This window comes from Podarcis tiliguerta, assembly GCF_965153285.1.
Source record: "Podarcis tiliguerta genome assembly, chromosome: 3".
In the NCBI taxonomy this organism is placed as follows: Eukaryota; Metazoa; Chordata; class Lepidosauria; order Squamata; family Lacertidae; genus Podarcis; species Podarcis tiliguerta.
In genome coordinates, this window is record NC_139536.1 from 4559094 (window position 1) to 4574396 (window position 15303).

The 15303-nt window shown below is 48.1% G+C and overlaps 1 protein-coding gene across 1 annotated transcript in view; it reads right to left on the reverse strand.

Annotated features, from left to right (window-relative positions):
• KIF13B (kinesin family member 13B) overlaps positions 1-15303 on the reverse strand; it is a 184690-nt gene that overhangs the window by 39373 nt on the left and 130014 nt on the right. Inside the window, 4 exon segments of the mRNA XM_083432843.1 lie at positions 499-591; positions 8387-8563; positions 9272-9396; positions 11668-11723. Of these exon segments, the coding sequence (XP_083288969.1) occupies positions 499-591; positions 8387-8563; positions 9272-9396; positions 11668-11723 (451 nt within the window).

Genomic DNA, 15303 nt, shown 5'->3' on the forward strand with positions numbered 1-15303 from the left:
ATTCGTCTTGCGAGGAACCACTGTACTTTCTTATCTTATACAATGTTTTGGACTGCATCTGAAAGATTTTCCAGTCTTTATCACTTAATCTGCATTTCATTATTTTCAGTATTACATTTAATACTAACTTCACTAATAATTCTTATCATAGTTTTCTCTGCAAAATTTCGCATAGTCCTTACAAAACGTCTTGCAATCCTGCTAGTGTAATCTGTTGCTTACATTTGCTTTTCAAATAATTCCTCTATTTACTCCAGTCCTCTGAGAATCTCTGATCCCGCAGGTTTTGACTCCTTCCTGTCATCTTATCCAATTCTTCATAGTTCAAGTGATTTGCACATGCGCAGAAGCGCCAAATTGCAACCCACACGTGCGCAGACGCCGGTTGGGAGCGCGCATCCCGCACGGATCACGTTTGCAACCCGAGCGTCCGCTGTACAACTATACGACAGCAGTTGAGGGAAGGGGTTTGCTCTGCAAAAAAATTTAAATATTCACCTCTGGGATATTTGAGACGATTTCAAAGGTGACTCCACAACCAGGAACGGAACTTCGGTAAGACATTCTTCTCAGGAAACTCTGAGCAAAACCCTGGGAGCGGGGGGGAAAGAGGAAAACTTGCAGCTTCAAATAAGTTGATGGCAAATACAAGGAGGAGGTTTCTTTCAATGGGAGGAAGCCAATAAGCACATCAGCAGCCGCTTAGCGCGAGAGAAGAACAAGCAGCTCCCATTCAGCTCGAAGGAAGACAAAATAGAGGCCTTTTGCAACCTGCAATTCCTCTTCCTGTTCCACCCAAAACAAACATTTGCACAAGTGTGGTCACCAGCCGGCTGAGAAAGGTTTTAGTTGATTTGCCACCTGCTTTTAAGCAATTATATTCAAATTGATCCGGACACGGGTGGCGCTGTGGGTTAAACCACAGAGCCTAGGACTTGCCGATCAGAAGGTCAGCGGTTCAAATCCCCGCAATGACAGGGTGAGCTCCCGTTGCTCAGTCCCTGCTCCTGCCAACCTAGCTGTTCAAAAGCATGTCAAAGTGCAAGTAGATAAATAGGTACCACTCCGGCGGGAAGGTAAACGGGGTTTCCGTGCGCTGCTCTGGTTTGCCAGAAGCAGCTTAGTCATGCTAGGCACATGACCCGGAAGCTGTCTGCAGACAAATGCTGGCTCCCTCGGCCTATAGAGCGAGATGAGCACGCAACCCCAGAGTCGGTCACGACTGGACCTAATGGTCAGGGGTCCCTTTACCTTTACCTAAACCCATGGCAACCTTTTAGAGCATGCAAGGAATTGTATTTTGTAAATATAAAAACCAAGAACTATTCTTAAAAGGAAAAGTCGCTTCTTCTTTGGGGGTGGAGGGGAAGAAAACCCAAAAGGACCCCAGATGCCATCTAGTCAAACCCCCTGGGATGCAGGTATCAAAGGAAAGCATGCATAGCTCTGCATTTGGCGCATCGGGTGGTGGAGGACATTCACACACTGAACTATATGTTGGTTGTCCTGGTTTCTGGGGACCCCCAACCTCCAAATCTTTCCGGCAGGTGGAAGGATCTGTGGGACTGAGTGTGTCTGTGAGGCTCCGTGCCACATTGAAAACATGATTTGTAATGGTTAGAGATGCTTAGATCCCCAGAAAGCAAACATGTAGACCTCAAGTTTCTAGCGCTGGCGCAAATGTTACGATTACTAAAATATTATTTATATCCCGCCCTCCCCAGCCGAAGCCGGGCTCAGAGCGGCTAAGAACAAGAAAAGTAACACAGCATTCTAAAATCAAGTCAAAATCAAATTAATGGCAACCGTTGGGCTAGAGTTCTCTGAGGATTACAGAAGGAGGGGGTCAGGCTGTGCCTTGGCCAAAGGCCTGGTGGAACAGCTCTGTCTTGCAGGCCCTGCGGAAAGATGTCAGGTCCCGCAGGGCCCTAGTCTCTTGTGGCAGAGCGTTCCACCAGATCGGGGCCACAACTGAAAAAGCCCTGGCTCTGGTTGAGGCCAGCTTATCCTCCCTGTGGCCCGGGACCTCCAAGATGTTTTTGTTTGAAGACCGTAAGGTCCTCCGTGGGACATACCAGGAGAGGTGGTCCCCTAGGTACGAGGGTCCTAGGCCATAAATACCGAGTCTGGTCATCTGGTTTGCATAGATGACCGCATCTGGATGTTGGCACCAGGGAGGGCAAGATCATCGGATCTGCCAGTGGCATCAGTGAAGGAGGAGGGTAACTACCCCTCCTGCAAGGGGGAAATTGTGTGCTCCTGGTCACCAGCTCTGCTCCTAGATCTAAGCTGGGGGGGGGGAGGTGTTTCTGGGGGGTTACTGTTCTTTATCAGGGGCAAGTCAGCCAGAACCAACACTGACATCAGGGAGGAGTTGCTGCTCTTCCACTCAACCCGGAGTGCACATAGAAGGAACTACATACAACTGCATTGTAAAAACAGCAACTTGAAGAACTTGTGCTTGCTTCCCCCTCTTCCCTCCTCTTCCCTCTTTCCTTGTGTGTCGTGTCTTTCCAGATCACGAGGAAGGACTGTCTTCGAACTGATTTTAGTTAGCCTTTGGCCTCTTTGGGCAGGGTATAAACGCTGCAAATGAACAAATGAGCTACAGAAAACCTAGGAAGGTGACGACTTCACCTGCAGAACCAGCGCAAGCCTCTATCTTTTTTCTCGTGAGCTCAGAGTTATTTGTGCTTCGAATTGCAGACGAGTCTGGCCCCTGAATCCTTGGCCACAGAGATCATTGCCAGCAATGATTTAAGACGGGGCAGAGCCATTGTTTATGCTGACAGGGTGCCTCGCGAGGTTAAAATCCCGACTCCTGAATTAATGCAGAGATGAGTCATTCCCCAGCTTGCTGCAAAACGACTGGGCGCATCGGAAGGTTATTGATACGCTTTTGAAATGCACATTTGGGCTGCACGTCGGTGGTGGCGCTGAATAGCTAAGAAGCCCAATGAGCTCCACAGGCAGCGCAGGAAAGGAATTTGTGGAGGGTGCTGCCCCTGGCTGGGGTGTGGAAAATACAGAGAGGGTCACAGCTGAGGAGTGGAGGTCATGATCTGCAAAGCAGAAGGTCCCGTGTCTGATCGTCAACATCTCAAGCACAACCACCTCTGGGAGAAAGGGCTGGGAAAGATCCGAACTTGAGAGCTCCTCAGGGGATTGGAAGGTGTTTAAAGAATATTTGCAAAATCATCTTGAAAAACCGGAACTCCTATTAGAATAAACAAGTTCCGCTATAAATACTGAAATATCAAATAATATGGATAACAATGTGTAACGGAAAGGGAGTAGAAAGTTGGTTTAATAGTGTGTGAAAGAAAGTAATAGAAATGGAAAGAAATTGCAATTGGGTAGAGTGGAAGTCTAGCACAGGGTGGGGTGAGGAACAGTGGTGGGAAGAAGAAGAAGAGGAGAAGAATTTGGATTTGATATCCCGCTTTATCATTCCCCTTCAGGAGTCTCAAAGCAGTTCACATTCTCCTTTCCTTCCTCCCCCACAACAAACACTCTGTGAGGTGAGTGGGGCTGAGAGACTTCAGAGAAGTGTGACTGGCCCAAAGTCACCCAGCAGCTGCATGTGGAGGAGCGGGGAAGCGAACCCGGTTCACCAGATTATGAGTCCACCGCTCTTATCCACTACACCACACTGGAAAAGGAAGTATGTGCGGGATTGAATGTGGGTATGTAGTAATATATTTAAGGATTGTATGAAATGGATGTTTGTTTGTATATCTGTAATATGTATGTATAAATGTATTAAAGTTTCCTTTAAAATAAAATAAAATAAAATAAAGCGCTCCTCAGGGAGGAGAAGGCTGCTGTCAATGGCTGCTGGGAATCAACAGGCAGTTCCTGCAAAGGTGGGCAAGTGGGGTTTTGCAATTCCCCCAAATGCTCCACTTCCAAACTGTCCCACCAAAAACTAGCAGCTGAACAGAAACGTGGGCAAACAAGATATTGAAGTACATTCAAGGAACAGGGGGTTCATATGAGCCCAGGACAACTGACAGTGAAACAGGCCCAGAGGTTATGGGATGAAAAGGAAAAGAATCACAGAATTGTAGAGCTGCAAGGCACCCAAAGGCCATCTAGTCCTCTGAATGCGAGGCATTTATTTTGTTTCGCTTGCATCTCTCCCGCGGGCTGCGAGGTTTTCTTCCCCATCTCCCCCCAGCGCGGAAAAGCACAATGAATGACGTAAGGAAACCCAACCGATACTAAGGTAAGGAAGTTAAAAACTGTCGCACAAACCACAACAGCACCCTAAGTTTCAGGGGGGGGGGGGGAGAGCTGCGTGGAGGGAACTCATTCAGATCACGGCTGCTGAGGGGCTTAAAAGAATAATAATGCAAGAAGAATGGCAGATGAAGATGATGGAATTTATGGAGCTGGCTGATCTCACCGGGAGAATCTGCGACCAGAAAGAAGAGGACTACCAAGAAGACTGGAAGAAATTTAAAGACTATTCTAATATTAAAGATATGTCACCACTTGAAAGAACCAATCAGGCCTAGGACTAAATTAGACTTAAATATATAAATACGAAAATGTATTATAAGAAAGGTAAAGAAATTGGAATACTGCTGTAATATTGTTATCATTACGAAATAATGATATTGGAAACTGCTACATTCAAATTAAGAGGAAATTCAGATGGAGGAGATTAGAGGAAGTCAACTAAAATGTTTATGAAAATGGATTTTAATTAATGAATTGAGTTTTATCCCCCCCCCCCCCGTTTAGGTATGTTAAGTTTGTTATTCTTTTTTCTTCTTTTTTACTTCTTTATTGTGTTGCTGTATATATATATATATTGTTTTATTTATTGAAAATTAATAAATATTATTGTAAATAAATAAATAAATAAAATAATAATGCGAGAGGTGAGCACTGCACCCGGTGAGGGCTGGGGTGCCTCTCTAGGTTAAGCACTAACCTCTTCACGGACACCTGTCTGTCCTCAGAACGCAAAGGGCCTTGGAGCAGTGCCCTCTTGCAAAGAACTGTGCAGAAAGGGGAAGATCAGGGGGAGTGTAGAAGTTATATTTTTGACACATCACCAGTGCATCCCAAAGGTGTTCTCAGCAATGGCCCTCAGACATAACTGGCTATTCTGGGAGGATGGTGGTAAGGAAAGCGGGAAAGGGGTTAATTTTCCGTGAGTTTGCAGAAATATGGTTCCCCACCACCTCACAGTGCAGCTGCAGGCACCGTGTGACAGCCTTATCTGAGATGCTCAGCAAACCAGCCCAGTAGCACTGGGTGGATAAGGGCTCAAGTCACAGCAGTCCTTGCTGGGGAGTACAGGAGGATCTGCTGGAGACATGGAGACTGTGGGAGAGATCCTGTGCAAATGTGAAAGGCTTTGTGAAGAGCTCATCTTGCAAGACTTCTGGACTCGAGAGAAGTCTTGCAGTTGCAGGACTTTGTGAGCAACTGGAATTGGCCCTTGCTGTGTGGACTCTGTCTTTGTAAGCCGGAACCCTCTCTGGGCTCAGAGAGTGGAGACTTATTGTAGCAAGTGTAAATAGTTTTTGTGTCTGTGTGTGTATGCCAAGTAAAATCTATCTCTGCTACCTAGCTGTTACCTGCAGTGAGCTTAAATGATTGACTGAACTTCTGTGGTGCACAGCGGCGTCCCAGGAAGACAGGTCACCCATCTGAATTCACTTAGGGAAAAGGACCATGCCTTAGCAGCAGAGCAACCTGTTTTGCATCCAAAGGGTTCCAGGTCTGGCCCCCGTTCGAATCCCTGTGACAGGGTGAGCTCCTGTTGCTCCTGCCAACCCAGCAGTTCGAAAGCACGCCAAAAAGTGCAAGTAGATCAATAGGTACCACTCCGGCGGGAAAGTAAACAGCGTTTCCATGCGCTGCTCTGCTTTCGGTGTTCCGTTGCGCCAGAAGCAGCTCAGTCCTGCTGGCCACATGACCTAGAAAAACTGTCCGCGGACAAACGCCGGCTCCCTCGGCCAGTAAAGCGAGATGAGCGCCGCAACCCCAAAGTTGTCTGCGATTAGACTTAACTGTCAGGGGTCCTTTACCTTTTTTAATCTCTAGGTAGGACTAGGTAGGGACGTGGGTGGCGCTGTGGGTTAAACCACAGAGCCTAGGACTTGCCGATCAGAAGGTCGGCAGTTCGAATCCCCACAACGGGGTGAGCTCCCGTTGCACGGTCCCTGCTCCTGCCAACCTAGCAGTTCGAAAGCACGTCAAAATGCAAGTAGATAAATAGGTACCGCTCTGGCGGGAAGGTAAACGGCGTTTCTGTGCGCTGCTCTGGTTCGCCAGAAGCGGCTTATTCATGCTGGCCACATGACCCGGAAGCTGTACACCGGCTCCCTCGGCCAATAAAGCGAGATGAGCGCCGCAACCCCAGAGTCGGCCTAATGGTCAAGGGTCCCTTTACCTTTACCTTAGGACTAGGAAATAATCTGTCTGAAACCGTGGACAGACTCTGGCAGCCAGCGTGGACAGTGATGGGCTAGATAGAAGGCCGCTTCCTCTATTCCTACTTGTCCTTGTAAAGTCAGGCAGGGGGAAAAGCACACACGCATATCTCACGTTCCAGTCACAATAGCCACGTCCCAGCACACAGGGCAACAGAAAAGGGGGGGGTCACAAACGCCGCCAAAACAAAGCTGGCTACATGAGATGACAAGAGATGGGGTGGCCTGCTGGCAACGTAGATTTGCTGAAGCACAGTTTGCTCGCATGCAGCAAAGGCCCATGAAAGTATACAACCTGCCCAACACTGCCTGTTCACACAAAAACAAAACAAAACCCTCACAAGGCAGCAAGGGAAATGAATGAAGCATCTTATTCCAGTGGCAAAGGATGCTACAACACAAGCAGTCCTCAGTACTTCAGCTCCTTGCACACATCGAAGCCATGCAGAAAGAGGCATTGGCCCGGGGGCAGAATCGGCAATGGGTTACTACCCTCCTGAAGCCTCTCTGCAGCATTCTGGCGACTGCCAGGGAGCCCGGAGCGAGGAAGAGAGGAGGAAAAGGAAAGAGAGAGAGTCAGTTGAGGCAAGAGGGTTAAGCTCCACGGCTGAGTCCCAAAGCTGGAGGGTGAAGCCAGTGGATCCCCTTTTCCAAATCCCCAGGGATCAAAGAAGCAGAGGAAAGGGGACACGCCAAAAGTCATTTTTAACTGAAAAGTCTAAACTAGAAAGACAACCATTAGTTTTGAGGCAGGGGCAGAGGAAGGGGGCGGCGGGCCACCCCAGGTGTCACCATTGAGTGGGGTGACAAAATGCCTGGTGCCTGCAGTGCGCCCGAGCCACGCATCTCTCCTGGGAGAGACACGGTGGTTTGGGTGCACGCAGGCTCTGCGCTGCCCCGAACAGCCCGCCTGCCCCCTCCCCCTTAGCTGTGGGGCAGCTGAGTGGGAGAAGGCAGGTAGACTCCGGCGCTTCCTGCCCCAGCTGGTCTCACACCCCTGGCGCCCGGATCGGCTGAGGCATTCCCAAAGTAAAGGAAGGATTGAACTCTGCTTAATAAGAATACACACAGAGGCTTGAACCAGCAAGACTCTGGGAAGGGTGCGTATAATAATCTGTCTCTCCACCCCCTGGCCCAGGTCGTTTTACTCACAAAAGAACTTTTTACAGAGTGTTCGTAAGAACCAATCAGATTTGTTCTGAGCATTTCAACAAACCCCACGTGGGGACAAAGTTAAACTATCAAAACTATTAAGCACACATCTTTCTGGGGTAAACAAAACAGAACTACAAAGGAGTGCGTCTGGCAACCCCGGAGGCGATAAACAAGCAATATACATGATAAGGAGGATGTCTAGGAAGACAGCGATCATTATCGCCTTCAGGTGAGATCTGTTTCCTGGCCCTAAGATTAACATCCTAAGAGTAACATATCAGAAAAGCTACATCAAAGGAACTGCCCCCTGTCTTTGATGGCCCAGGATGCCTGCCTGGCGAAGCAACTGGCAGCTGGGCTGTGTACGTGACTTGTCAAGCAAGAGAAATGGACAGTAGAGGAAATGGCCAGAGATGCAGAGGGTTGTGGGATTTGATCAGAAATTATTGTCAATGAATTAAACCCAGTCAACGCCATGCTTTCACAGCGGACACAATAGCTTGATGCATGTTTTATAATTCCTCAGAGTAATCCCACCTGACCCCACACTCTGGATATTTGCACTCCTACAACTGGCTGTTTTGAGACAGCTGCTGTTAGCAAGAAGTAGAGCTTTGCTCCAATATTTCCCCCTCGTCCCATGTTAAGAGACATCAGCTTCATCAAAACCAAGCCTTGCGATTTCCTGCTCGCCGCAATGGCAGCAATGCTTCTAGGCACGCAACTGCGTCACGCCGAGAGCAAATGGAGATAATGAACGCCTAGGTGGGCTTCCGTACCTGCTTGCCGTAGACGCTGACGCAAATCCGCTTGCGCAGGACCAGCTGCATCTCGGCCGGGTGGCTGAGCTGTACGGTCACTCGGACAATCAGGAAGACCCTCTGCTCAGCGGCTGTTCCTCTGCTGAGCTGCGCACAGTTGTGGACTGTGGAGTCCCAGGAAGCTTCGGCCTTCACCTGCCAAACAACACACAAACACAACATCCTCGGTCAACACACCAACATCTGTGTTTGTCTGTAAGCCTCATTTCCAGGGTGAAACCACACTCAAAGAGGCTCGCAACCGCAACAGGTTTAAGTAAGATAACTCTTTTGATGGGGAAAGGGCCTTCTCAGTGGCCGCTCCCAAACTTTGGAAATCCCTGCCGAGTGAAGTTAGACTGGCTCCCTCCTTGTCCTTCCTGAAGGCTGTTTTTTCCCCGTCAGGCCTTTTTAAAATAATATTTTTTATTTTTACTTTTCAGGTTTTCATTAATTTTACAATCGTTTTAACATTTAACATTTCAAAACTTGACTTCCTTCCCCCCTCTTTCTGCAATTCGTTAAAGTTTTTTTTTATATTTCTTATGCATATCCAAATTCAGCTTTGCTCATTTGTTTATCTACTTTAAGTATATACTCTTATCAAACGGCAGCTTATTACAATGATCCTGCCAATGTTTTCATCTGTTTGCAATTTATCTGTTTTGCATTACTTTCTATGGGTAAGCACGCCTTGGTTTTGGAACACTTTGGTTTTGGAACGGACTTCCAGAACGGATTAAGTTTGAGAACCAAGGTACCACTGTACGAAGAACAGATAGTGGTCACATCTCTCCCAGGGCTGCTGTTAACCCTCCTCCGTTGGCAGCCTTGGGAATGGAGTTTACAACTCATTTACCTTACCTCGCTCTCGTGGTGCTTCACAATCTGCAGCTCAAAGAATTCGTCCTCGTCTTCGGCAACCAGGGTGGCATCCCAGCCGCCAGCTTCTGGCTCGTCAAGGTTATCCTGAGAGCTGAAGTCATCCGCTGTAGAAAGAGAGGGAGAATCATAGAATCATAGAGTTGGAAGAGACCACAAGGGCCATCGAGTCCAACCCCCTGCCAAGCAGGAAACACCATCAGAGCACTCCGGACATATGGTTGTCAAGCCTCTGCTCAAAGACCTCCAAAGAAGGAGACTCCACCACACTCCTTGGCAGCAAATTCCACTGTCAAACAGCTCTTACTGTCAGGAAGTTCTTCCTAATGTTTAGGTGGAATCTTCTTTCTTGTAGTTTGGATCCATTGCTCCGTGTCCGCTTCTCTGGAGCAGCAGAAAACAACCTTTCTCCCTCCTCTATGTGACATCCTTTTATATATTTGAACATGGCTATCATATCACCCCTTAACCTCCTCTTCTCCAGGCTAAACATGCCCAGCTCCCTTAGCCGTTCCTCATAAGGGAGAGAGAAGTTCAGAATGTGCTGAGCAATTGCAGCACAGTGGACCTGGGAAACCCTGGGTTGCAAGCTCAACAGGAAACTCTGGGCAAGGCAAACCCTCTCCACCAACAGCAACTCCTGCAATATAAACAGCGGTAGCTGGTGCCCAACTGGTTGGTCAGCAGGCAGGGAGACGAACAGCAGGTGGCGCCAGAGCAGAAAACAGGCAGATGAACCAAATTGAGGGCTTTGTTCTTGTTGCTTAACAGAGGGCAGGGGCTGCTTTTTTTATATGCATTATGATTTTGGGAAGACGTGCACCCTTTTCCCTCTTGTTTGGGTGGGCATTGCCAACGTTTCTTCTATGAAATGGGCATTACTAAACAATCTAAGGCCTGTTAAATGTGGGGGGGGGGACACTGCTGGTATGATTATTTCAATTATTATTATTACAATTTGTGTAAATTTGTATACCGCCTTATACCCGCAGGTCTCAGAATTTCATCAACGTGCTGTGCATTATTATGTTTTACGCTTTTATCATTTTGCTGCCTTAAATTATGCTCTCGGTGTTGCACAGCACCCTCAGACCTTTGGATAAACGGTGGTTTATAAATTGAATAATAATAATAGTGCTACAAAAGTGGTACCTAGGGCAGTTTTTTGGACAGTTAGATGGTTGGCGGGTGTGGAGGACTCCCTGGTCCCGAATGGGATAACTGTGCCCCTGAAGGACCATGTGCGCAGCCTGGGAGTCATTCTGGACTCACAGCTGTCCGTGGAGGCACAGGTTAATTCTGTGTCCAGGGCAGCTGTCTGCCAGCTCCATCTGATACGCAGGCGGCTGAAACCCTATCTTTCCGCAGACTGTCTCGCCAGAGTGGTGCATGCTCTGGTTATCTCCCGCTTGGACTACTGCAATGGGCTCTACATGGGGCCACCTTTGAAGGTGACCCGGAAACTACAACTAATCCAGAATGCGGCAGCTAAACTGGTGACTGGGAGCAGCCGCTGAGACCATATAACACCGATCTTGAAAGACCTACACTGGCTCCCAGTACGTTTCCAAGCACGATTCAAAGTGTTGGTGCTGACCTTGAAAGCTCTAAACGGCCTCGGTCCAGTATACCTGAAGGAGCGTCTCCACCCCCATTACTCAGCCCAGGCACTGAGGTCCAGCTCCGAGGGCCTTCTGGCGGTTCCCTCCCTGCGAGAAGCCAAGTTACAGCGAACCAGGCAGAGGGCCTTCTCAGTAGTGGCACCCGCCCTGTGAAACGCCCTCCCACCAGATGTCAAAGAGAAAAACTACCAAACTTTTAGAAGACATCTGAAGGCAGCCCTGTTTAGGGAAGCTTTTGATGTTTAATAGGTTATTGTATTTTAGTGTTCTGTTGGAAGCCGCCCAGAGTGGCTGGGGAAGCCCAGCCAGATGGGTGGGGTATAAATAATAAATTATTATTATTATTAATCTACGGCTTGTTAAATGGGGGGGGGGGGGACTGCTGGTATGATTATTTCAATTATTATTATTACTATTTGTGTAAATTTGTATACCCGCAGGTCTCAAAATTTCATTAACGTGCTGTGCATTATTAGGTTTTATGCTTTTATCATTTTGCTGCGTAAATTAGGCTCTCCGTGTTGCACAGCGCCCTTGGACCTTTGGATAAACGGTGGTTTATAAATTGAATAATAATGATGATGATGATACAAAAGTGGTACATAGGACCTAGTTTTTTGGACAGTTCGATGGTTGACTGACACCAGGAGCAACCACTCGGAACGCCTGCTTGTCATTCACTCCCCGCCCCCAACGCAATTCTTGCTGCATTCCTTTCCACATCCCTCAAGGGCTGTCATTTCTGATCTCACTTACCGTTTAAATCAAGGAAGATGACTGGGATGTGCGTCTCCATACCTGGCACAGGGGTCCTAAAAGAGAGAGACGCAGTCAGCACTGGCATATCAATGGAGGCAGACTGAACACAGAACACGTCCCTGAGAGCATCACGGCAACCGTGTTATTACACTCGGTACCCGGGCAATTGTAGGTCAAGGCAACGATATAACCTTGGTGGGCTGTGGCTTCATCTCAATTTACTCTGCTAGACGCAGAGGACATTCAGTACTTTCGGGCCTCTTTTCAACCAGGGCTGCGTTCCCGGTAGCAGAAACAAGTGCGTGTTGCTGTCAAATGCTAAGGAGCTGCCCCACGCTGCTTACTCCAAGCGCATGTAGTTGGATAAATGCAAAACAAACCAGCTAATTTAAACCACTCTCTCGTTCACACGGATGCTGCAAAGCCATGGGCCAAAGGCCAGAATATGTTATATTCTGGATTATGTATGTTTTATAGATTATGTCTGAATGGGATGAGAGTGTTGGAGGTTCGTGCAAATGTGTATATGAAGCCGGTCTTTGGGTGGGTGTTTGATTTTCGTTGTTGTGTATACTGTGTATATACGGACAATGACAAATAAATTTCTAAATAAATTAAGAGGCACAGTTTTTCACAGCTATCTGCAAAGGGCAAGCAGCAGAAATATTATCTGGGCCAGGGGTCAGCAATCTTTTTCAGCCGTGGGCCAGTCCACCGTCCCTCAGACCTTGTGGGGGGCCGGACTATATTTTGAAAAAAAAATTAAAATGAACAAATTCCTATGCCCCACAAATAACCCAGAGATGCATTTTAAATAAAAGGACACATTCTGCTCATGTAAAAACACGCTGATTCCCGGACCGTCCATGGGCTGGATTGAGAAGGCGATTGAGCCGCATCCGGCCCCTGGGCCTTAGGTTGCCTACCCCTGATCAAGGCAAAGTCTCAGGCCCTCAGAAACAGCTCCCTCCCATTCCTCAGGTCGGTTTGGAGATGTTCTGCAAACTGCAAACAGCTTTGCTAAGATATGAAATGCTGTTGTGGTTCTAGAATCTGCAAGTGCCGGTGTTGACCAAGGCGGTGTGGACAAAGATTCCATTCAACATGTTGAGGTGTAATCTTAAAACACGTCAGGCATTTACCTATAATATGTAAGGTAAAGCATGAATACAGCTAAAATGTTCCTCCTTTACACTGGTGCAACTGGGAGACCAGCAACTTTTGGCTCCTCCGATCCTTGAAAGTTTCAACCTCCTTAGAAGCAAAAACTTGTGTCTGGGTTTGCTTATTTCCTCCTCCCTCCCAATCCACGTTCCTTCTGTGCTGTGTCTTTCCAGATTCTAAGCCTGGCTGGAGGGCCCTTCTTGTCTGTAGTGATCTGTAGGCCACTCACGTTTAAAATCGGAACTGAATCCAATCTTGACTTTGAGGAAGTTGAAAAGAAGGCTACAGAAGTTCTAAAAATAATAATAGTAAAGGTAAAGGGACCCCTGACCATTAGGCCCAGTCGTGACTGACTCTGCGGTTGCGGCGCTCATCTCGCTTTACTGGCCGAGGGAGCCGGCGTACAGCTTCCGTGTCATGTGGCCAGCAGGACTAAGCCGCTTCTGGCGAACCAGAGCAGCGCACGGAAACGCCGTTTACCTTCCCGCTGGAGTGGTACCTATTTATCTACTTGCACTTTGACGTGCTTTCGAACTGCTAGGTTGGCAGGAGCAGGGACCGAGCAACGGGAGCTCACCCTGTCACGGGGATTCGAACCGCCGACCTTCTGATCAGCAAGCCCTAGGCTCTGTAGTTTAACCCACAGCGCCACCCGCGTCCCTGAAAAATAAGAATAGCTGGTACTTATAGGACATTTCCCCCTGTACTTGGAACAGTTCACAAACATTATCTCAGGAATCTTTATAAGAACCCTTTAAAAAACACCATTACTTTTCTCATTAGGCAAGGGATTGGAAGGTGTGTGTGTGTTAATTCAGGCTAATGGATATTAGTTTGCCTAAGAACATTCAAGTAAGTTCACGGCCGACATGATATTTGAACTGGCGACTCCCTGGCTGACGGATCACTCTCTTAACCAGACCTCAAATTCAGTTTTGGGCGTAGAATTTCCTGGCTTGCCGATAATTGCAGCTCCTGTGACCCGGAGGCCAGGGCAGGCTGGACCTGATTCTATTACCAGCCTCACAAATGAAAGATTTCGTGGCATATCTGCTGACTACAGAGGACTCTGGCAGGGTGGGGAGGTACGTGAAACCCGGAATCCAGGCCGATGTTCTGACCGAAGCGGTTATCGCGAGTGCGGATCGGGCACCCTCTTAAGTGAATGAACCGGGCAATTAGCATTACCATTTTTCTTTCAAATCAGCTAAAGTGCAGCAGCAATAAATATTGATTCCGTTCCTACAGAGGATCATAATTAAACTCTGGCTAATAACAGCATTGCTTTAAGCAGAGGACATTTTGCTGCTTGCGTTATATGGAGCCTAGGGGAAATTATTCAGGTCGTTTCAGCCTCTTCTACTTTCTCTCCTTCTCTCCTTCCTTCCTTCCTCCCCTTTCCCCACCCTCCCCATTCGCCCTTCACCCTCTCGGATGTCATTTCAAACCCTCTCAAGAATTTCAGGCAGGAGGAACCAATGTCACTCTGCAAATTCAAGCTTTGCCGCGGCTTCTGGCACACGGCAGGGCACACCTGTCTCTCAGGGACGGGAAAAGCCTCTTCTCTGCACTGCCAAGTTGCTCCCTTGTATAGTTAAGCTTTTATACGCCTGTTGTCTTTGTCCATGGAGTTTTCTTGGCAGGGATACTGGAGTGGCTTGCCGGTTCCTGCTCCAGGTGGATCACGTTTGGTCAAAACTCTCCACTATGACCTGTCCATCTTGGGTGGCCCTGCATGGCATAGCTCATAGCTTCTCTGAGTTATTCAAGCCCCTTTGCCACGGCAAGGCAGTGATCCATGAAGGGGATCACTGCAGATGGTGACAGCAGTCACGAAATTAAAAGACGCCTGCTCCTTGGGAGAAAGGCGATGGCAAACCTAGACAGCATCTTAAAAAGCAGAGACATCACTTTGCCAACAAAGGTCCGTATAGTTAAAGCTATGGTTTTCCCAGTTGTGATGTATGGAAGTGAGAGCTGGACCATAAAGAAGGCTGATCGCCCAAGAATTGATGCTTTTGAATTATGGTGCTGGAGGAGACTCTTGAGAGTCCCATGGACTGCAAGAAGATCAAACCTCTCCATTCTGAAGGAAATCAGCCCTGAGTGCTCACTGGAAGGACAGATCCTGAAGCTGAGGCTCCAAGACTTTGGCCACCTCAGGAGAAGATAAGACTCCCTGGAAAAGACCCTGATGTTGGGAAAGATGGAGGGCACAAGGAGAAGGGGACGACAGAGGACGACATGGCGGGACAGTGTTCTTAAAGCTACCAGCATGAGTTTGACCAAACTGCGGGAGGCAGTGGAAGACAGGAGTGCCTGGCATGCTCTGGTCCATGGGGTCACAAAGAGACGGACACGACTAAACGACTAAACCACATAGTTAAGCTAGAAGAGCCTGCCGGATCAAGGCCAATGGCCCATCGAGTCTGGCATCCTGTCCTCAGCGGCCAAGAAAGATGCTCATTA